At 50.2% G+C, this 21,291-nt stretch overlaps 1 protein-coding gene across 1 annotated transcript in view; it reads left to right on the forward strand.

Annotated features, from left to right (window-relative positions):
* SMG5 (SMG5 nonsense mediated mRNA decay factor) overlaps nucleotides 1–21,291 on the forward strand; it is a 27,862-nt gene that overhangs the window by 2,354 nt on the left and 4,217 nt on the right. Inside the window, exons 2-18 of the mRNA XM_010838237.1 lie at nucleotides 1,489–1,587; nucleotides 2,106–2,229; nucleotides 2,832–2,988; nucleotides 4,861–4,950; nucleotides 6,113–6,202; nucleotides 6,896–6,974; nucleotides 10,763–10,888; nucleotides 10,987–11,055; nucleotides 11,516–11,724; nucleotides 12,368–12,505; nucleotides 12,643–13,242; nucleotides 14,733–14,908; nucleotides 16,067–16,142; nucleotides 16,582–16,757; nucleotides 17,781–17,939; nucleotides 20,760–20,819; nucleotides 21,145–21,290. Coding sequence (XP_010836539.1) covers nucleotides 1,489–1,587; nucleotides 2,106–2,229; nucleotides 2,832–2,988; nucleotides 4,861–4,950; nucleotides 6,113–6,202; nucleotides 6,896–6,974; nucleotides 10,763–10,888; nucleotides 10,987–11,055; nucleotides 11,516–11,724; nucleotides 12,368–12,505; nucleotides 12,643–13,242; nucleotides 14,733–14,908; nucleotides 16,067–16,142; nucleotides 16,582–16,757; nucleotides 17,781–17,939; nucleotides 20,760–20,819; nucleotides 21,145–21,290 — 2,574 coding nt within the window. The remainder of the gene's footprint in view (nucleotides 1–1,488; nucleotides 1,588–2,105; nucleotides 2,230–2,831; nucleotides 2,989–4,860; nucleotides 4,951–6,112; nucleotides 6,203–6,895; nucleotides 6,975–10,762; nucleotides 10,889–10,986; nucleotides 11,056–11,515; nucleotides 11,725–12,367; nucleotides 12,506–12,642; nucleotides 13,243–14,732; nucleotides 14,909–16,066; nucleotides 16,143–16,581; nucleotides 16,758–17,780; nucleotides 17,940–20,759; nucleotides 20,820–21,144; nucleotide 21,291) is intronic.

The following is a 21,291-nucleotide window of genomic DNA, read 5'->3' on the forward strand; positions in this document are numbered from 1 at the left end:
ACTGGCATATCACTGATGGCCGCCTGGTGCTGCCTTTGGCATTGAGAGCCTGGCTGGCTAAAAGAGCTTGGCTTCCATCTCTAGGCAGCCCAGGAGGTGTTTGGAGAAATGCTGGGCTCTTAAGATTGTCTTTGAGAAGGCCTTGATTACCATCCTACCCACTCAGCTGGGTGTTGGTGATCACTTCCCAAGTACAGGACAGCTTTTAGGGGTGCCGACTGAGCCACCACAAGATGCTAGCCTGCTGTGGCCCACTTTTCCTGGCCCAGGAGCACGTTTCAGTATTCTGAATCCATTTTGGACTATTTTAGGAATTGTAACTCACTATTTTTCGGTTGTTTTGTGTCCAAGAGCAGTGCCTGATTCATCTGTTCTCACAGCTGCTGTCTGTCATCCTCTGGGTTTTTCCCTTCCAGAGATGATACTTACTTAGGTACCTCTTGGCCATCCATTGCAGAGTTGCCCTGAATTTTTCTCTTAAGGCCTGGAGTATCCTCAGGATGAAAACCAACACTTACTAAACACTTACTGTGTACAAGGCATTGTTATGAATGCTTTATGTATTAATTAATTTAATTTGCATAAAATAAGTGATGTTACTAATCCCATTTTATAGATGAGAGAACTGAGATAAAGAAGTTAAATATTTGACCCAGGACTGTATAACTGGTAGGAAGTAGAGCTAGGATTTGAACCCAGGCTGTCTGATTCTAGAGACTGTACTCTATATTAAAACAACTGTTTGCTTCAGCAGAATCCAGGAGACTTTAGGAACTTCAGGGACACTCTCATTCCCCTTTCTTTTACCCCATTATTGCAGAACGGAATTTTATGTTAGGAATGCTTTTCCTTTATATCTGATAATAAGCCAGCCTTTTAATAATAATAATTCATTTCACCAGTATATATCAAATGCTCACTATATACCAATGCTGTATTTAAATTATTTCATTTACTCTTCACAACAGCCCTTTGAGGTAACTACTCTTATCTCCATTTTTATAAATTGGTAACTAAGCCTTAAAGAGGTTAGGTAATTTCACCCAAAACTATAGAGTTAGTAAGACACAGCCAGATTCAAACCCTAGATTTTCTGCCTGGCATCAGAGCCTATGCCCTTTCCATTGAGAGAGCCTGCCTTCCCATATCACAGAGTTTCTCTACCTTGACAGTGTTGGCAGCATGATAGTTACGATGGTGGACTGTCCCGTGTATTGTGGGGTGTCTAGCAGCGCACACTAAATGCCAATAGCAGCGCCTCTCCTTCCCCTCCCCAGGGTTGTGACAATCAAAAATGTCTTCAGCATTGCCAGACATCTTCTGAGGGGGTGGGTGTATCAAGATGGAGGCTCTGTTCATCTTGTTTTGAATGGAGCTCAACCTGCAGCCATTTGGTTTCCCTACCCCTAATTCTGTAGCTTTTCCTGTAAGATTAGTATATGGACCATATACATGGCTCAAGGGTTGTTTGCCTGTGATTCCCTGCAGGGCTGTGGTGGAGGCTGTGCATCGACTTGACCTCATCCTTTGCAACAAAACCGCTTATCAAGAAGTGTTCAAACCGGAGAACATTAGCCTGAGGAACAAGTAAGCTGAGACTCTATACACGTCCTTAGAGTTTCTCTTTTCCTCTACACCTGAAACCCTGTCATATACAGACATATTCTCTCTTATCTCCTGACTTCATGGTACATAAATGGTCTGTGACATATCTGGCCTTCCTAAGGGGGAGAGGGGATCCCTCACTTTCTGCAGCTTCTATATCTAACAGACCGGTGCCATTAGAGTGGTGTTTGAGTTGGGGGAGTTGACTCTACTGCATAAGGAAAGAAAGAAAGAGATACAGAGGCTGAGTAGAAAGGAGAGAATGGTGCAAGGGAAGAAGATGAAGATTGTTAAGATTCTTACTGCTCCTGCCTGTATCTTGGGGCTCCACTGCCTTCTAGGACTGCTTGTCTTGTGTCCTACTGAGTGGGCCTGGATGTCTAATGGGAGACACAGATGTCTGTCAGTTGGGGTGTTGGCAGGTGCCTTCTTGCCCTCAGTTCTTGTGTCCCGCACGAAGGGATGGCCAGTCCCTCTCAGGCTTCTCTACATCCTCATAGGCTGCGTGAGCTCTGCGTCAAGCTTATGTTCCTGCACCCGGTGGACTATGGGAGGAAGGCTGAGGAGCTACTGTGGAGAAAGGTATACTACGAAGTTATCCAGCTTATCAAGACTAACAAAAAGGTAAGTGGAGGGCTTCTCTGGTGGCTCAGATAGTAAATAATCTCCCTGCAGTGCAGGAGACCTGGGTTGGATCCCTGAGTTGGGAAGAGTCCCCTGGAGAAAGGAATGGTTACCCACTCTAGTATTCTGGCCTGGAGAATTTCATGGACAGAGGAGCCTGGCAGACTACAGTCCATGGGGTCACAAAGAGTCAGACACAATTGAGCAACTTTGGCTTTTCAAGGGGAGGTCATAGAGCTTGGAAAGAAGTTTGTCTAAAGAGGGGAAGCTAAGGAATGAAAAGAAAGCTAGGCAACTGGCCCAGAGCATGGCTGTAGGTAGCGATATCAAGGAAGTGATAGAAAGGAGGGAGGAAGTCATATAGAATTAGGATTAGGAGAGGAGGGGAGCCTGACCCCAGGTAGGAGACCAGAGAAGGAGATCTAAGGGTATAGGGTTGACTCGTGAGTAAGAGGAGAGGTGGATAAAGTTCCAGACTTTATCCAGTTTCCAGAGCCAAAAAGATATGTTTATTTCTTCAGTGAGATAAATAAGATTAGGGACAGGGGAGCAGAACTCTGATCTTGCTGCTTAACTGGCCCCTTCTTTTTCCCTATCTCCAGCATATCCACAGCCGGAGTACCTTGGAATGTGCCTACAGGACACACCTGGTTGCTGGTATTGGCTTCTACCAGCATCTCCTTCTCTATATCCAGTCTCACTACCAGCTGGAACTGCAATGCTGCATCGACTGGACCCATGTCACCGACCCCCTCATAGGTCAGTGAAATCTGAAAGGTGGGCTGGAGGAGCAAGTTGGTTTGTTTCTACTTTGGCATTCTTATCCCTCAGTATCTATGTACCTTGTGACCCAGCCAGGCTGTGAAGATTCTAGAAGACATACAAATGCTTCATGAAATTTGGATTTAACCAAATAAGCATGTGAGTTGGGGTAAAGATCTTAAGGAAAGAGAGAGGCCTCTTTAGTTTGGGGTTATAGACTGATGTAGAGCCAGTGGGAGGGATGGAATGATCTAGAGGAAGTCTGGCACTGGAAGATGATATTGATAGCATTTTTTTTTCTCCCAGTTGGATTTGACTGGCACTTTCTTTTAATTTTAGAAATTGTTTCCTAGTATTTGATGAAATTACTACAGTATTTAGAAATATTGGGAAAATCATGGACAGTCTTTCAAGATAGTGCAAATCTCTTCTTTATTTTCTGAGGTACTGGAGCTATGGTTTACCTCCTTCTCTAGTTGATGGTTTTCTCTTCAGTTTGACTATCCTTTGGAGCTTCTTCCCTCTTCCTGCTTCCTCCAACTCCCCTTGCTCTTCATACCTCCTGCCCTCCCCCAGCCCCCTGCCCCTCCCCTCACCAGCAGAAAGACATTCTGGGTCAGAGATGGAGGTTATGTCTGTGCCACTGTGTGGCAGCATTCTCTGATCAGAAGGCACTCTGTTTTATCCATTTGAAACACTTAAGAACAAAACAATGGAGGGTTTCCTGGTGGCCTAGAGGTAAGGACTCAGCACTTTCACTGCCGGGACCCTGAGTTCGATCTCTGGTCAGGGAACTAAGATCCTGCAAGCTGCATGGCCAAAAATAAAGCAATGTTAGTCCAAGGCAGAATTCATAGGTGTCATATGAGATTGCCAGGAGGGTCCATAGCCTGAATGAAGATGACGAACCCTTATTTCAAAGAATTACTTCCCCAAACAACTTTATCTCCTTACAGATATTTCTCATTCAGCCAACTCAGCAACGTCTCTATAGTAAATATTGGGGAGGGCTTCTCAGAATGGGAGCTGCATACCTAGGAGAGTGTCTGCAAAGTGCAAGGGATACATGGATGGCCTCGAGCCAGATTGTCATTTGGATCCCAACTCTGTCACTTACCTGTTATGTGACTTTGATTTAACTGTAAAATGGAAGTAATAAGAGTAACTTACCCCTTGGGGTTGCCTTGAGGATCACTTCAGTTGGCCTTGTGATACACTTAGATCAGTACCTAGCACATAGGAGAACTGCCTCCCAAATAGCTGAAGCGCTTTGAAGTCCCAGGGCTGCCTGGGTAAAGGGAGCAGTGAGAGCCCAGGCGTCTGTGGCTCTGGCCACCACCTGTCCTCAGGTCAGACAAGTCTCCTCCACGGATGGGCTCTTCAACAGGCTGCCTTCTCCGTGACCTCCTCCGCCAGGCAGAAGGCAGCATTTCCTTTGGCCTCATCTATATGCCATTCTTCCTAGGCAAGTTTCCCATCTTTACCCAAACTTTATACCCTTAGGTGGGGAGTAGCTCCCCAAGGCACCCACATACTTACACTTGACTTCACTTCTTCTTCCTTTCTAGTAACCTTCCTGTGATGAGCTTTCACATGACCTTTCCCCAGGCAGCTGTCCTAGGTTGAGGACCCTAGACCGTCTCTTCCAGTTCCTTCCTGTCCTGTGAATGACTTCTACCCAGGAGCCTCTGTCCCTACCTCTGTCCACCTGTGAGCCTGTGTCTTGGATGGGCGTCATCTCTGCCCCATAAGGCTGGGCTCCAGAACTAGACCTGGGTTCTTGATCTCCATTCTCCACCTAGGAAAGGTGTTTTCCAGAGGTAAGATCAGAAGAATGCGCTTATAAACCTCTCTCTCTCTCTTTCTCAGGATGCAAGAAGCCAGTGTCTGCCTCAGGGAAGGAGATGGATTGGGCACAGATGGCATGCCACCGATGTCTGGTGTACCTGGGGGATTTGTGTAAGAATCAGAACCTTTCATTTGTCTCTGTTTGGGGCTCCAGGACAGGCTCCAGCTGTTCAAATTGTTGGTACCACCCTTTAAGCGACTGGAGGGCAGGAGGAGTAGTTTGGGCTCTGATAACTTTTTCCCTCCAGTCTGTTTATTGTTTCTTTCTCTTCACTGTTCTTCCATGAGTCAGAAAGGATGAGTGAATGCAAGAAGAAGGGGAAAATGTCTTTGTGCTTTAAGAAAGTCAGGGTGATAACCTGGTTTTAGTAGTAAGTTCGGAAGGTTTTAATTTGATGTCCTCTTTTGGAGTTTTCTTTTTCTTCATAGATTCCTAGGGGAATTACGGTTAGACCTCAGGGAGGACTTACCTACCTGAAGTATGTTTCTCAGAATGGAAAAGGACTCTTGCTTTATGCCTCCTGAGTCGCTAATCCTGATAGACAAAGACCTGTAGTCCTGTTAGGCTCCTGGTGTGTGGCTTTTGGATGCATTATCTGTAATTGACCTGAGGTGCCTCTCCCTGCCCTTATCCCACTCCTGAACCCTTTACAGGTGGGGGCACGGGGAGAATCAGGCTTCCCAGGTGGTAAAGAGTCCGTCTGACTGTGCAGGTCCCTGTGTCGAGAAGGGAGGAGGAAATGGCAACCCACTCGAGTATTCTTTTCTGGAAAATTCCATGGACAGAGGAGCCTGGTGGGCTGTAGTCCATAGGGTTGAAAAAAGTAGAACATGAGTGAGCAGATGCAGGCACATGTGTGCACACACACAGAATCAGCTGCTTCACAGTAGATTGACCTAGTGTCATTAGTAATGTCTTCTCTCTAGAACTGAGCAGTTGAATTCCAGAACCAAATATCAGAAGTCATTTCAAGCATTAATATATGCTGTAGCTCCCCTTCCTTGGGAAGAGATAATCAAGAAGAGCCTCTTTACAAACACTAAATATTCTTTACGTTTTGGACCTACCAGCAAGGAAGTGAGAGTTGAACAATTTGCCCATAGTCATGTAGACTTCCAACTGTGCCAGAGACCCAAACAGCCTGCCTTCTAGCTCAGGTATCTTCCTCCCAGGCTCCTATTACAGCTCTCTAGAGTGGACTTCCAAACTAGGGGAGGTGTTTTCTGAAGCATGGAATTATCGTATTTCTTTTCTTCCTCCCCCTCCTTACAGCACGGTATCAGAATGAACTAGCTGGCGTAGACACTGAGCTGCTAGCTGAGAGATTTTACTACCAAGCCCTGTCAGTAGCTCCTCAGATTGGTAAGTGGACTCCCCACTGGGGCCTCCCAACCCAGCAGCATTTTCTAAGAGGAAAACAGTGTTGAGATGGCAGGCAGGTATACTCACTTCCCCCTAGGTCCTCCTCACTCAGTTCTTTCATACTTCACCTTGGTTCTGAATTCTTTCCCAAGTAACACACACTCAGAAGATGGTGGAAGAGGAAGAGAAATGGGAGAGTCTTGAACTAAGAGGGAAGGAGGTAGAAAAGAAGGGAAAGAAGATGGCTTCCTCATGTCTGGTGTCTCTGTAGAAAGAGGAGACTGTGCTTCAGCTGCCACTATGGAGGCACAGTGAGGGAAGAGATGAGGCTAAATTACAGGAAGAGATGGGGACTAGCATGTCAGAAGGAGAACTCAAAGGCAAGAGACTGAGCCAAGATGAGAGGGTTCCAGGAGTTGAGTCAGTGTTGGAAGAGCCACAGCTGCTGTTGAAGGAGTCGCACCCGTCAGTGCTGAGTCCCTGAGGGCCAGGTGGGATTAGACTGGTAGGACGTGAGTGTGGAATCATTAACCCTCTGGGGGAACAGGATTAGCTGCTGACCACCTGAGAGACCAGTGTCTCCTGCAGAGCCACTGTTCTCCACATGAGTTCTCTGATGCTCAGCATGGGTTGGGCCGGCAGCTTTCAGTGAGTGTTGTGGCCACAGACTGTGTGACTCCTCTTTCTCTCCAGGAATGCCCTTCAACCAGCTGGGCACCCTTGCAGGCAGCAAGTACTATAATGTGGAAGCCATGTACTGCTACCTGCGCTGGTGAGTGTTTGGCAGCTCTTTCCCAGCTCTCACGTCTGCACAGTTCCTGCTTTGTCCTCTCTTTCCGTTCTCCCTTCTCTAGCTCCTGAGGAAGACAGATGGGAGAATGGTGAGGCTGGGGGAGCCTCCTCAGGGACCCTGCTTCCTGGCAGCCCCACTGCTTTTCGCACAGCCGCCTGGATTTGTAGGCACTTGGGCAGCTCATGTAGCTGTCTGCTATCATGAAAGCTAACAGGGTAGCTACCTTCCCGAAGAAGGAGATAAATTGGATGCAGTTGGTAAAATCGTACCAAAGTAACCTCTGACAAGAACTTCAAATTGTAGAGCTTTAGTGTCATGAAGTGACAGGCATGACAGACAGCATGGGGGGATCAGTTTAGCAGGGTGGATTACTGCTTCCCTGGATCTCATTCTTATTTCTTAGAATTAAAAAACAACAACAAAACACAGTTTTTTCAGGGCACCCACAGTTGGTTAGACTTAGTTTACTGAGTCACCGTAACCAAATGCACGTGAGACTGACAGGTAAGTGAAAAGGCTTTGATTAAAGTTTAGTGAGACGTGGACTGCCGGGAAGCGCACTGTTGCCACCTCATGAGGGCCAGCGTCTACCTGAGAAGCCAAAGCAGTCTCGGTAGTTACATAGTGAATTGGCTTTCAAGGCCCAAAGGGAGTAAGGTGGTCTTATAGCTTAAATGATCGACTACTGAAGTGTAAATTACGATACCTAATTCTGCCGTAGAATTCCAGGCTGTGGTCCTTGATTCACCTGGTCAAGGAAACCTTTTTTCAGTATCAATAAATATTTGCCCTTTTCTAGATCAGGCACTGTATTTTTATTTATTTTTTAATTGAAGTATAGTTGATTTACAATGTTGGGTTAATTTCTCCTGTACAACAAAGTGATTCGGTTATATATACCTTTTTAAAAATTTTACTTTTGGTTGCTCTGGGTCTGTCGCCACGAGCAGGCTTCCCTAGTTGCGGTGCCTGGACAGTTCGTTGCGGTGGCTTCTCCGGTTGTGGGGTACAGGCTCTCGGCGCGTGGGCTTCAGGAGTTGCAGATGTGGGCTCAGTAGGTGTGCCTCTTGGACCCTGGAGCGCGTGAGCTTCAGTCGTGTGGCTCACAGGCTCTAAGGCGTGTGGGCTCAGTAGTTGGGGCACAAGGGCACAGTTGCCCTGTAGCATGTGGAAGCTACAAATGCCTGGACCAGGGATCAAACCCCATATGCTCTGCCTGGGCAGGCAGATTGCTATCCCGTGTACCACCAGGGAAGTCCTGTACATTCTTATAGTCTTTTCCCTTATGGTTTATCACAGGATGGATGCTGAGCATAGTTGCCTGTGCTGTACAGGAGAACCTCGTTTATTCATTCTGTATACAATACTTTGCATCTGCTAACCCCAAACTCCCAGTCCATCCCTCCCCCACCTTCCCCTTGGCGACCACAACTCCCTTCTCTAGGTCTGTGAGTCTGTTTCTGTTTCACAGATACGTTCATCTGTGGCATATTTTAGGTTCCACATACAGGTGGTATCCTATGGCATTTGTCTTTTTCTGACTTACTTCATTGAGCATGATAATCTCTAGTTCCATCCATGTTGCTACAAATAGCATTATTTCATTCTTTTTTTATGACTGAGTAGTAGGCCGTTACATAGTATAATATATGTGTGCCCTGTCTTTATTCATTCAGCTGTAGATGGATATTTATGTTGTTTCCATGACTTGGCTGTTGTAAATAGTGCTGCCATGGCACCAGTGGTAAAGAACCCACCTGCCAATGAAGGAGAAGTAAGAGGTGTGGGTTTGATCCCTGGATCAAGAAGATCCCCTGAAGAAAGGCATGCCAGCCCACTCCAATGTTCTTGCGTTTTTTTGGTGAATCCCACGGACAGAGGAACCTGGCAGACTACAGTGCCTGGGGTTCCGCAGAGTTAAGCACAGCCAGGACAACCTAGTGTGCGCGCACGTGAGCACCGGGGTGCGTGTGTCTGCTTGGCTTACTGTTTTGTCTGGGTATACTCCCAGGAGTGGGATTGCAGGATCATGAGGCAATTCTGTTTTTAGTTTCTTGAGGAATCCCATACTGTTTTCCATAACGGCTGCACCACTTTACATTTCCACCAACGGTGTAACGGGGTTAGCTTTTTCCACCTTCTCCTGCATTTATTATTTGTGTATTTATTCTTACATATGATTACCAGGTTTCTACCCTCCCATTGAATCTTTCCCATTCCTTGTATGCCTTCCAGGGAATGCCCCCCTTTCTTGTCCTGGATCCCGTATCACATTCATAATTATGATTTAGGGTGAGTCACTTGCAGAGAGCCAAGTACATCCAGGTTTGGGAGGTGCCCACTAAGGTCCTCTTCTACGATGCCTAAACAGTTATATCTCGTGTTTTGTGGGTTAGGCATTTGCCTAGGGTCAGTCTGGCAGTCTTCCTCCTGGTGGCACTGTCTAGGGTCAGGCAGTGGTATTCGGCTGGTCTGGTGTGTGATGTGCCTGGAGAATTGGCTTATCTGGACCCCTTTCCCTCTCCTTTTAGTCTTGGGGCCTCTCCATGTGGTATCTTCCTCAAGGTAGATGGACTTCTTACATAGTGGCTCAGGACTCCCAACAGCAAATAATGACCCAAGAAACATGAAACTAGGGTCTGCCCGTCTCTTAAGGCCTGGGCCTGGAAACTGGTGGCGTCACTCCTACAATGCGTTCTCGGCCAAAGCTTTTCAATGGTCGTTGCTTCCCACCCCCACCCCCCTGCCAAGGTTGAAAGGAAGGTAACATAGAACCCACTTCTCAGTGGGAGGAATATCAAAAAATGAATAGCTGTATTTCATTCACCTCTAACATGTATTTCTTCTTTTCTATACCTTGCTTTTTATAGTTAAAGGATGTTTCAGGGACTTCCCTGGTGGTCCAGTGACACAGAATCAATCTCTATTTGGGGAACTAAGATCCCACATGCCATGGGGCATGACCAGAGGAAAAAAAAAAAATAATAAAAAAATTTTAAAAGACATTTCAAACAACAAGACATTTTAAAAAAGTATAGCATGCTGTTAGTCTTTGTGGTAGGGAGGTCGGGGTTGGAGACTGAGCGGTACTGTGTTTAGCTGTGTGGCCTTTGCATTATACTCGATCTCTCAGGCTTCATTCCCTTGTCTGTACATGTGGGCAGTAGGAGGGTGCAGTGCCTGACAGAGTGGGGTGCTCAGTATATATTTGCATTTGAATGAATATTGTGAAGATTAACTAAAATAGAATATGTAAATACCCTTAATGCTTGTTAAATGCCACCTATTAAGTGCTCTGCTTTTAAAAAGATGAAAAATAGTGTATTTCAGCGATGGTGACTAAGTTATGTTTGTAACATGGAATGGGATTAATTGTCCCATATCTGGATGCAGAGGAGATACAGATGTCATCATTACTCTGATTAATCTGAAAGTTGTATGTGTGTGGTTTTATTAGGAAAGATAGTTTTCACCCTCAGTCTGTATGTGAAAGAGGCGGCTGGGGGCAGCCTGTATTTACTAGAAACAGTGCTCCTGGGACATCCCTGATGGTCCAGTGGCTGAGACTCCACACTCCCAGTGCAGGGGGCCCAGGTTCGATCCCTGGTTGGGGAACTAGATCTCACACGCCACAACTAAGACCTGGCGCAGCTAAGTACAGAAATAAATATTTAAAAGAAAAACAGTGCTTCCTAAATCCCTGGAAAACTGACATTTCCCCTCTCCTCCTCTGCCAAGACTCAGTACCTCACCTCTGTCTCCTTCAGCATTCAGTCGGAAGTGTCCTTTGAGGGGGCCTATGGAAACCTCAAGCGGCTGTATGACAAGGCAGCAAAAATGTACCACCAGCTGAAGAAGTGTGAGACTCGGAAACTCTCTCCCAGCAAGAAGCGGTGAGCGGGGCCTGTGGGAAGAGGGGGTCTTCCTGCAGTTTGTGCAGTAGGACCACAGGGAGCTGTTCGCCATCTACCTTGGGCTCCTCTTATTTCAGATGTAAAGACATTAAGAGGTTGCTGGTGAACTTTATGTATCTGCAAAGCCTCCTGCAGCCCAAAAGCAGGTGAGTAGAAGAGAGTGTGAGCAAGAACTGTGTCCTGGGAGCCCCGTCCACAGTGGCTCCTTTATGGCAGGGGACTTGGAGAGGAGGGCGGGGGCTGGTGAATTCTGTCTCTCAATTGGAAATTCTTGAGCTGGTTAGTCCTTTCTCGGCATCCCTCACTGTCTCACCCTAGGTTCCATGCCCATTCTCTGGGTGGCTCACCCTCTGGCAGATTAGGCGCTTACTGGAAGTTGAAGGAATGGCCGAATGGGAAGCCCACCCACATCCCTTCCACTGTATGTCTGCCCTTCCCGTGTTATTCTGTCTGCTTTAGAGATCAGCCAGCACTGAGTCCCCCTCCTCCTCTCTGAAGTCTCCCTTGTAGGATCCCATAGTCTTTTCTCTGAATCCTGTATTCCCAGCTCTTTGTGCCTGCCTCAGCCCCCATCACTGACCTCCCATTACTCCTGCGCTTCCACAGCTCCGTGGACTCAGAGCTGACATCACTTTGCCAGTCAGTCCTGGAGGACTTCAACCTCTGTCTCTTCTACCTGCCCTCCTCACCCAACCTCAGCCTGGCCAGTGAGGATGAGGAGGAGTATGAGAGTGGATATGCTTTCCTCCCGGATCTTCTCATCTTTCAAATGGTCATCATCTGCCTTATGGGGGTGCACAGCTTGAAGAGAGCAGGTAACTCTCCCTATGTCCCTCTTTTCTCTCCCACTGGCTTCTGGGATCCTCACTACCCTTTTCTGCAGCTCCTTATCCATAAAGTAGCTTCCACAAGTAGTCCCTTCACTACCTGTGTCTCTGCCTGTAGGAGAGAGCCCTGAAGGAGCTCCTAGTGAACAAACAAAGGCAACAGCATATTCCCACCCCCTCCACCCTCCCACACGCACAGATACATGCACCCTTGTCTGGGACCAAGGCAGACAGTGGTTGAGATGCTTAACTGTTGATCCAGATGGAATTCAGACTTGGTGGCAGTGGGGCCGGGGGCAGTTAGTTTCTGCCAGAGGTATATGTAGAGCAAGGTTGGATGGAAGGGAGGGAGAGATGGGACTGGGTGTGAACATGCTGGGGAGGGGCCTGTGTGAACACATCAGAGCTGGGCAGGATGAGGTGGGACAAGAGGAAGCAGGATGAGCTGACACATTGCACATTACATGGTGGGAGTGCAGAGACCTGAGAAATCTTTTTTTACCTTAGAGAAAGTTTTTAGAGGTAATTAAATCCTTGGGAGAGTTGAGAACAGGTGAGATGAGGTTGGAATTAATGGTGCTTCCTACTCTTCAGGGCCATTAGCCCCTAACACTGGCTTTCCTGGGTTTAGGATCCAAGCAGTACAGTGCAGCCATTGCCTTCACCCTGGCCCTCTTCTCCCACCTCGTCAATCACGTCAACATCCGGCTGCAAGCTGAGCTGGAAGAGGGCGAGAATCCCGTCCCGGCGTTCCAGAGCGATGGCACAGGTACAGGGATGGGGGGGTTGTGGCTGTGGAAAGGTTAGCATGGGGTGTGGGGATCCTGGGAGGGGAACACAGGTGTGGCGGGGTGGGGGCTGTCAACGCCTGCCAGTGTCCCAGCGTTGACCCTCCTCTTTCCACAGATGAACCGGAGTCCAGGGAACCCTTGGAGAAGGAGGAGGAGCCGGGGCCTGAGCCTCCTCCTGTAGTACCTCCAGAGGGTGAGGTCAGAAAGAGTCGGAAGTTCTCCCGCCTCTCCTGCCTCCGCCGCCGCCGCCACCCACCCAAAGCAGGTGATGACAGTGACCTGAGTGAAGGCTTTGACTCGGACTCAAGCCATGACTCGGCCCGGGCCAGTGAGGGCTCGGACAGTGGCTCCGACAAGAGTCTTGAAGGTGGGGGAACAGCTTTTGACGCTGAGACAGATTCAGAAATGAACAGTCAAGAGTCCCGATCAGACCTGGAAGATATGGAGGATGAGGACGGGACACGGTCCCCAGCCCTGGAGCCATCTCGGGCCAGGTCAGAGGCTCCTGAATCCCTCAATGGGCCTCTGGGCCCCAGCGAGGCCAGCATTGCCAGCAATCTACAAGCCATGTCCACCCAGATGTTCCAGACCAAACGCTGCTTCCGACTGGCCCCCACCTTCAGCAACCTGCTCCTCCAGCCCACCACTGAAGCACCCGTCTCGGCCACCCTCAGGCGCTGTGTCAATGGAGATGTGGACAAGCCTTCAGAGCCAGGTATGTGGGCCTCTCTCCATTGTCCTGCGGGTCCACACCTATGTACTGTCAGCACTCACTTGAGAGAGGCTGCTCTTTTCTCCGAGTACTTCTCATCCCTACCCTTGCTGCCTTGCTTCCAGCCTCTGCCTGTAGTGTGGCCCAGGAGCTTTTCCCTGGAGATCCCCTCTCCTGCTCACTTGGTCATTCTCAACTCCCAGCTGATTTTGTGGTCCTATTCTCCTCCCATTCCCACCTTGCCCTGTGGGTTTGGGGTTTTCCTCCCCACACAACACTGTAGCAACAACTTCTCCTGTGCTATCCCAGGTGCTGCCAGGGCTCCTGGAAACTAGAAAATCCAGCACCCACTAGGAGGGCAGGTAGATTGGAACAAGACATTTCTTCTGAGGGCCTTCCCCTGAGGTGCAGAGGGAGCACCTGGTGAGCGGCCACGAGCGTTTGTGGCGTCTACACTGTGCAAGCATCAGGCTGCACTTTTAGGGTCTTGGCTTATTTAACTTTCACAGCAGTCTTTTTTTCTTACGAGTTTTTTGTTGTTGTTGTTTTGTGTTTTTGGTTTTTTTGGCCACACCTTGTGACATGTGGGATCTTAGTTCCCTGACCAAGGATTGAACCCGTGCCTCCTACATTGGAAGCACTGAGTCTTTACCACTGGACCCCCAGGGAAGTTCCCACGGCAGTCTTGTGGTGGGAGAGTCATCATCCCTGTTCTGAATGCTGTCCCACTAAGCTTTTGTGCAATGCTCCTTTATCCTGGAACATGCTTTCCCTCCCTTGCTCTGAGTGTGTTGCTTGGCTAATTCTCACTTGCCTTCTAGATTTTGCCTTATGAATCACTTGGTGTGGGAGTCCTCCGAGGGTCAGCTTCCTGTGGTCTCCTGTAGCTTCTATACCTCCACAGCTTCCAGCACTTTCCCATTCAAGTGATGATGTCCGTTGGCTTGTATGTGTGCCCACCAGTACCATGAGCCTTTTGAGGGCAGGGCAGTCCATGTTTTGTCTGTTGCTGTATCCCCATTACCAAACATAGGGCTTGGCACAGTGCTGGGGCTTAGGAACTACTGAATGAGTAAAAGAAATGAGGAGGCTGATGCTCAGAGGTGGAGTGTGACCTGTGTCGTGTTCTAACCTGCAGGCTTACAGAGCTGGGAGCTGGAAGTAGTTTTAAATTCTGTACCCTTTTTCACCCTACCTGTAGCTCCTTTCTGTCTGCCCTGCCTTTTGCACAGAATGAGCACATCATAGATGTCAGTTGAGTGAGTAGCTGTAGATCTCACAAATTAGCTCGTATTTAAAAAGGCACGAGGCTCTTGGCTTAAAAGCAATCAGTTAGTGGACCTAGAGAAATCAGGCTGGAATCTCATTCCTCTCTTCTCACGTCAGAATTCTTCAGAAGAGTCCAGGCAGGTGGGCGCACGCGCCTCTCAGAGCCGAAGTCTTGCCGTATGTCTGCTAGTTGCTCATCCCAGTTCTCTGTCTCCCACTCCCAGCCTCTGAAGAGGGCTCGGAGTCGGAGGGAAGCGAGTCCAGTGGGCGCTCCTTTCGGAACGAGCGGAGCATCCAGGAGAAGCTGCAGGTCTTGATGGCCGAAGGCCTGCTCCCTGCTGTGAAAGTCTTCCTGGACTGGCTGCGGACCAACCCCGACCTCATCGTTGTGTGTGCGCAGGTGCGTCACCCCACGCCACTGCCCTCTTTAGGTCCCAGGGTGTGAGGGGAGGGCTGGGCCAGCCTCAGCGGGGCGTGGGAATCCCCTCAGCTGGGCTGGGCAGGCAAAAGGTGTTGTCAAGTACCTGTTGTGTGCTGAATCCTAATGCTTTTTACAGGCTAGGCTTAGGCATGACCTTTACCCTCAAAGAGCCTGTGGCCTGGGCTGGGATACAAGTCTTGTGGACTGGGAAAGTGAGAAAGCTGCTTATTCGGCTTTGTGTCCCCAGTGCTAGGCATAATGCCGGCTGTAGTGAGTAATGTTGGTGAAAATACATGTTCAAGGGCTAACCTTGGTAGGTAAACATCAGCACCCAGAGAAAAGAGAGGGCACAGCGTGGCGACAAGAGAGATGGGCCTAGGCAGGGACAGGGTGCACAGACGAGGCGCAGCTGCTATGGACAAGGAAGTGGCTTAGAGAGTTCTGCAGCTGGAGCGAGCAGTGTCAGAGGTGGGCGCCCATGGAGGCTGGCTGGGTTGATGGCGGCCTCCTTACCTTCTCAGGTTCAGAGTCTTCATCTCAAGCCTCTGGTGTTCTGAGGCTTTTCCTCAATGTGGTTTTATTCCAGAAGCAGACCTGCCTGCTGTGGAAGACCCTTTTCCCTGTCAGTTGCCCTCTTCCCTCAAAGAGAGAGTTAGGTCAGGGCCAGGCACACCCTGGGGCGTGTGCTTGTGCCTGAAAACAGCTAGTTAGTCACCGTTAGTCATCGAGGGTGGTGAAGTGAAGATGGCGGCGGTACAGGCCGCTTCCCCAGAGAGCTGGCCCCGTGTGCACCTGGAGGGCTGAAAGGAGAAGTTTGTGCTAGAGAGATGCTTCTTCCAGCGCTCTAGCTTTTTCCATTACCATGAACCAGAGAGTTCCTCCTGTGGTTTCACACCTTCCCTTTTCATGAAGCCTTCAACTGCTGATGAAGCTCACCGAAGCTTCAGGGTTCCCCTTCTTCATTCCTTCCTGTTTTCCAAGTCCTCTGTAAGCCCCACTTTTGTTAATTTTTTTGTTAACGCTTTTAGGCATGTGACCATAGCCCTAGGCCTCCCAAATCTAGTGCTTCTCTGGTTCACTGCCAGCCTCCAGTACTGCCCCAGCTAAAGACTTTCTCTTCTGTCTCTCTCTCTCAAGAGCTCTCAAAGTCTGTGGAACCGCCTGTCTGTGTTGTTGAACCTGTTGCCAGCTGCTGGCGAACTCCAAGAATCTGGTGAGTGAGTCCCTGGCACTGCCCTCCCTTCCCCTCTCCCTCACTGGCCACGGACCCCCCCACCCCCCTACCCCCCTGGTAACCTGGCGCTTAGGGTAAGGAGGTTAATGCGATTCACTGTGTCACCTCCCTAACACACAGCAGTCATTGTGGTCTGGGCTTCTCTCGTTCCCTGCCTGGACACTGCCCCACTGTGGGCAGGTGGCCTGGGCCACCAGGGAGTGTGCTTGCCGAGCGGTCCTCTAGCCCTTCCAGTTTTGGTCTCCTAAATCTCTGCCTGATGGCCCTGTGGACCATCTCTCCTTTCCTCCCTGCATCTCTCCCCACCTTCTGTCCAAGGAGTATGTCCTGCCTGGGAGTTCCCAAAGGGAAGCACTGTGTCCCTCCGACCGGGGGCTCTCACAGCGCAGGGGCCTCATGTGTCCTCTTTTCTCCCCAGGCCTGGCCCTGTGTGCTGAGGTCCAGGAGCTGCTTGAAGGCTGTGAACTGCCTGACCTCCCATCTAGCCTGCTGCTCCCAGAGGACACGGCCCTTCGCAACCTGCCTCCCCTCCGGGCGGCCCACAGACGCTTTAGCTTTGATACAGCTCGGCTCTTGCTCAGCACCTTAGAGGAGGTGAGGCCAGCACTCCTCGTGCCACAGGCTTTGTCTTTGAAGATTCAGTAGCAAAGCAGGAGCTCGGGCTGGGGGTGGGGCTGGGGGGCAGGCTGGCACCCCTTCTATCCAGACATGGAGCATGTCCCTGGCTGCAGCTCTGAGTCCTTTTTCACTCAGTGAACCATCTGTCATTCTTGGCAGGATGTCCATCCACAGTGTCTCCCTTTGTAGAACAAGCCATCTTCCCCTTTCCCCACCTTTTGGAGAGGATAGAACAAGTAAATTATTAGGGCTTTAAAATCTCTGTTGATCTCGTTTCTCTTCTGAGCCCAGCCTCCTCTAAGCTGAACAGCACACAGAGAAAGTTGGAGCTGGATGGGAATGTGCTGCCCATTTAGTCCAGAGACTTTCACCCTTGAGTCTGTGTCACCACATGGGCTGTCCGGGGGCAGCAGAGGGAAGCCAAGTGGACTGGCGTACCAGCACCATGCACACAGGCGCGCGCACACACACACACACACACACACACACACACACGCCCTTTGGTTTCTCCTTCTCCAGCCAGAGCAGGTTGGCTTTATGCTCTGTTTTATATTTTAGCACTCTAGGTTAAGACTTTTGTTTGATTGGGAAAGAAGGGTTTTGCTGACCAAGAACTTAAGTTGGAAATGGTGACGTAGTCTGTCCTCTCGTTGTACACGTTAGGATCGAGCCCTAGAGGAGAGAGATGCATGAGAACCCAGGTCTCGTGTCTCCCAGCATGTGGCCTTGTCGCTGTCTCTCTTCTCAGCCCTGAGTCCTGCTTCTCCAGTCCTTCTCAGAGTCTCCTCCCCCTGTGTGGTCCCTCTCTTTCTGGTAGCTACAGGCTCTGGGCCTCAGTGCTCCTCTTCTCCCTACACACCTCAGGCCTTTGCAGGGAGCCCGTGTTGCTGAGGGGGCTGGACTGGCAGAGGGCGGGGAGGGGAGGAGGAAGGAGCCCTGGCGGGGGCAGGTGAGCTTGGCAAACTCTGCTTAGCCAGGCTGGCTCCCGTGTCTCCACAGACAGTCGTGCGGATCTGCTGCATACGCAGCTTTGGCCACTTCGTTGCCCGCTTGCAAGGCAGCATCCTGCAGTTCAACGCAGAGGTCGGCATCTTTGTCAGCATCGCCCAGTCTGAGCAGGAGAGCCTGCTGCAGCAGGCCCAGGCCCAGTTCCGCATGGTGAGTCAGGCTGCCCCTCCCTGTCCGCTCTGCTCCCACAGGCTCACTGAGAAACCACGGCCAGAGGCTCAGACATGCTGTGGCCCTCGACTGAAGAACCTGGTCACTGGGGCCAGGGCAACAGAGACCGAGCCTGGGGAGACCAGAGGGCCGGGAGAGAAGTAAGGGCAGATGGGGAGTGAGAGGTGCTTTGAGCAGGGGCAGCCTGGCACCGCCGCTGGATCTCGACTGACTGGGGATTGAGGGCCATTTCTGTCACCTCCCAGTCTGAATTGAGCAAGTCACTTAACCTTGCTAAACCTGTTTCCTCATCAGTTACGTAGGAATAGTACAATCAGCTTTATGGGGTTGTTGTGACTAAGGCATGGTAGTGAACGTCAGGCACTTGGCGTGTTGTATTAGGCAGTGTGTGTGCTCAGCAAATGCTCCCTGACTGAGGTTCCTGCATCAAACACCATGCAGGAACCTCCCATCCCACAGGAGCCCCGAAGGGTAGGAGGCGGCCTCTGTGATTTCTTTCCCATTCAGTCGTTCGTTCTACAGATATTTACTGAAAATCTGCTGTGTATCAGTAGCCTAGGCCTGGGAGTTACAGCCGCAGACAAGACAGGCCTGTGTCCTGTGGTGCTGGTGCTTTGTGGCAGCAGCCGGGCTCTGGGGCCTGTGCAGCCCTGGCGTGTTGTCCTGCCCCAGCTCAGTGGCACCGGCACATTTGGGTGGTGGTGTCTGGCACAGCAAACACAGCCCGTGTGTCCTGGTGAGCCCAGGGCTTCCTCATCTCAAGCCAGTCTCCTCCCCCGTGTTCTTCCTTTCCCCATCCACAGGCTCCCCCACCTCTGAGCATCCCCTTCCTGCAGATGGGAAGCAGCACTGGCTCCCCAGAAACTCCCTTCCTTGCTGTGTTAAAAGCAAGCACATTTTGTTAAAAACTAACTTTTTATGTTAAGACTTTTATTCCTGTTCCATAGGGGAAAACAAGGGGGCTTACAAAAATAATTATGGGGAAGTTACACAGCTTCAGAAAATGTGGAGTGTTTGCAGGCATTTCCTTTGGCCTAGAACTCCTGAAGACTCCTCCTGGGGGCGGGGAGTACTTGAGAGCCCCTCTGGTGTGCTGCTGGACCCACAGGCCGCTCTGGAGCCAGGCCACACTGCCTGCTGGGACTGCATCCTGCGCCACCCGAGGCAGGGTTTCCACCCTAAGGGGTTCAGCTCCCAGTGGTGACAGCAGCGGCTCCTTGTCATACTGCCACCTCCCATCGTGTATCGAGTTCTCCGTGTGCAGAGCTGCTTTGCATGCGACATCTCAGGTGCCTGCATCCTCACTTCATAGGCGAGGATGCACAGAATGTCAGAGGGAGGTGTGGGCGGCTGAGCCAGGGCCCTGGAATTGGAAAGATCTGGCTCCTGTCCTTGTTCTAAGCTGCTCTGGGGGCTCAGCTTCTCCACAGGCCAGGGGGGCCGCTGCTCTGCTCTCCAGGCTCTCATGTCTGCTTGGGTTAGGGAACCCCTTGTTCCCCATCGCCCGGTCTTCCGCATCCCTTCTTTCCTTTCTCTACCAGTGTTTCTCAAAGGGGATACTCTGGACGGGGGTAAGAGGTGGACACTTCCTACCGATAGTATAATTACCAAAACTAAGAAAATAGGATTGGTGCAGTACTGTCAACTACAAGCTTTATTCAGATTTCACTAGTTTTCCTGCAAATCTCTTTTTTTATTTTCCCCGAGGATCCCACATTACATTTGATTATTAATGTCTCCTCAGTCTTTGCTTGTCTTTTATGATCTTGACACTTCTAAAGAGTACTGGTCAGCTGCTCTGTGGAGTGACCCTCACATGGCTTTGTCTGGCATCTTCTCATGATCAGGAGGAGGCTTACATCCCAGGTTATTGTTTTAAATCCTCACTCTGATGATGCCAGTTTGTTCATCAGAGAGTCTTTAATGGTTCCCCGTGTCTTCTAGAATAAGTCCCCATTCTTAATTTCATCTTTAGACCATATTCATCTAGAAGACAAAGGAAAACCATCACGGGGCTTTTAGTCAGGGCCATGGTGGACCACAGATGGTTTTTGAAAGATTTCTTTGGTTGTCAGCAGAGAAAATGGGTTGGAGGCAGAGAGCAGAAAGAAGGTGGTTTTAATAGTCTAGGTTGGGGGTACTGGCTTAGGCTAGGGTTGTGCTTTGAAAATAGAAGGATGCAAAGGGGTGTGCGTGAATTTTTTTTTTTTTTTTTTTAAAGGAGGTACAGTTGACAGGACTGGGAGGCTGATAACTTCTGGGGCTGAGAGGAAAAAGTCGAAGCTGGTTATCTTTCTGACTTGACAGATGGTGGTTTATTTAGCAAGCTGGGGAACATGGGAGGATTAGAAGCAGCTTTGGAGAAGCAGATCGGGCTGTTGAGTTGGGTATATACTTCTCAAACTCAGGAGTGGTCAGGTCTGGGCTGCAGCTGTAGATTTTGGAAGAAGTTTGCAGGTGGATGGTGACAGAAAGTGAGGGGTTGCATGAATGGTGTTCCCTGGGAGGAAGGGAGGATGAGGGGGCCAGAGGTGAGACCAGACAGGTGCTGGCCCCGCCTTTCCTTCCTGGGGGCGTGGGCTGCTAATGGGAGGTGTTCGGATTGCACCAGAGTGGTATTTTGGCTCCCACGCCTACCTTCCCCTCACTTAGCAGAAGCAATAGAGAGTTGACTTATATAAGGCTGTACCTATTCCAGACCTGAGGAATCCCTTTTGGAATTCTTGATCACTGGAGAAAGGAATATTCCCCCAGCTCCTTGTCCCAAGCTTAACACCTGTTTCTTTCCCCCTTTTGTAGGCACAGGAGGAAGCTCGGCGGAACAGGCTGATGAGAGACATGGCCCAGCTTCGACTTCAGGTAGGAAGCCAGGGCCCAGCACTGCTTCTGCTCCTGACCTGTTGCTGCCTGAAGTCCCCGCTGTGGCCCTCCACCTCGCCCTGACTACCCTCAGCCTCGTAGACTGCCCCCCACTGCGACTGGTCACTGAGCCTTTGTGCTCCCGTCCTGCCTTTACTTCTCTTTTCCTTCTCTTCCTCTTAACCATTGTTCCTGTCTACTTTTCCTCTGAAGCCATTCGTAGGAAATGGCAGCAGGAGGAGTCCCGTAAGAGCCACCTTGAGAAGCATTCTCCCCCAACCCAGCCCGCACACAGCTCCCCCCCGACCCTGCCTTCTCTCAACAGCTTGAGGTCTCTCAGCTGGAAGGGAGCCTGCAGCAGCCCAAGGCACAGTCAGCAATGTCTCCCTACCTCGTCCCCGACACCCAGGCCCTCTGCCACCACCTCCCTGTCATCCGCCAGCTGGCCACCAGTGGCCGCTTCATCGTTCTC

This window comes from Bison bison, unplaced genomic scaffold (assembly GCF_000754665.1).
Source record: "Bison bison bison isolate TAMUID 2011002044 unplaced genomic scaffold, Bison_UMD1.0 scf7180017864093, whole genome shotgun sequence".
Classification (NCBI taxonomy): domain Eukaryota; kingdom Metazoa; phylum Chordata; class Mammalia; order Artiodactyla; family Bovidae; genus Bison; species Bison bison.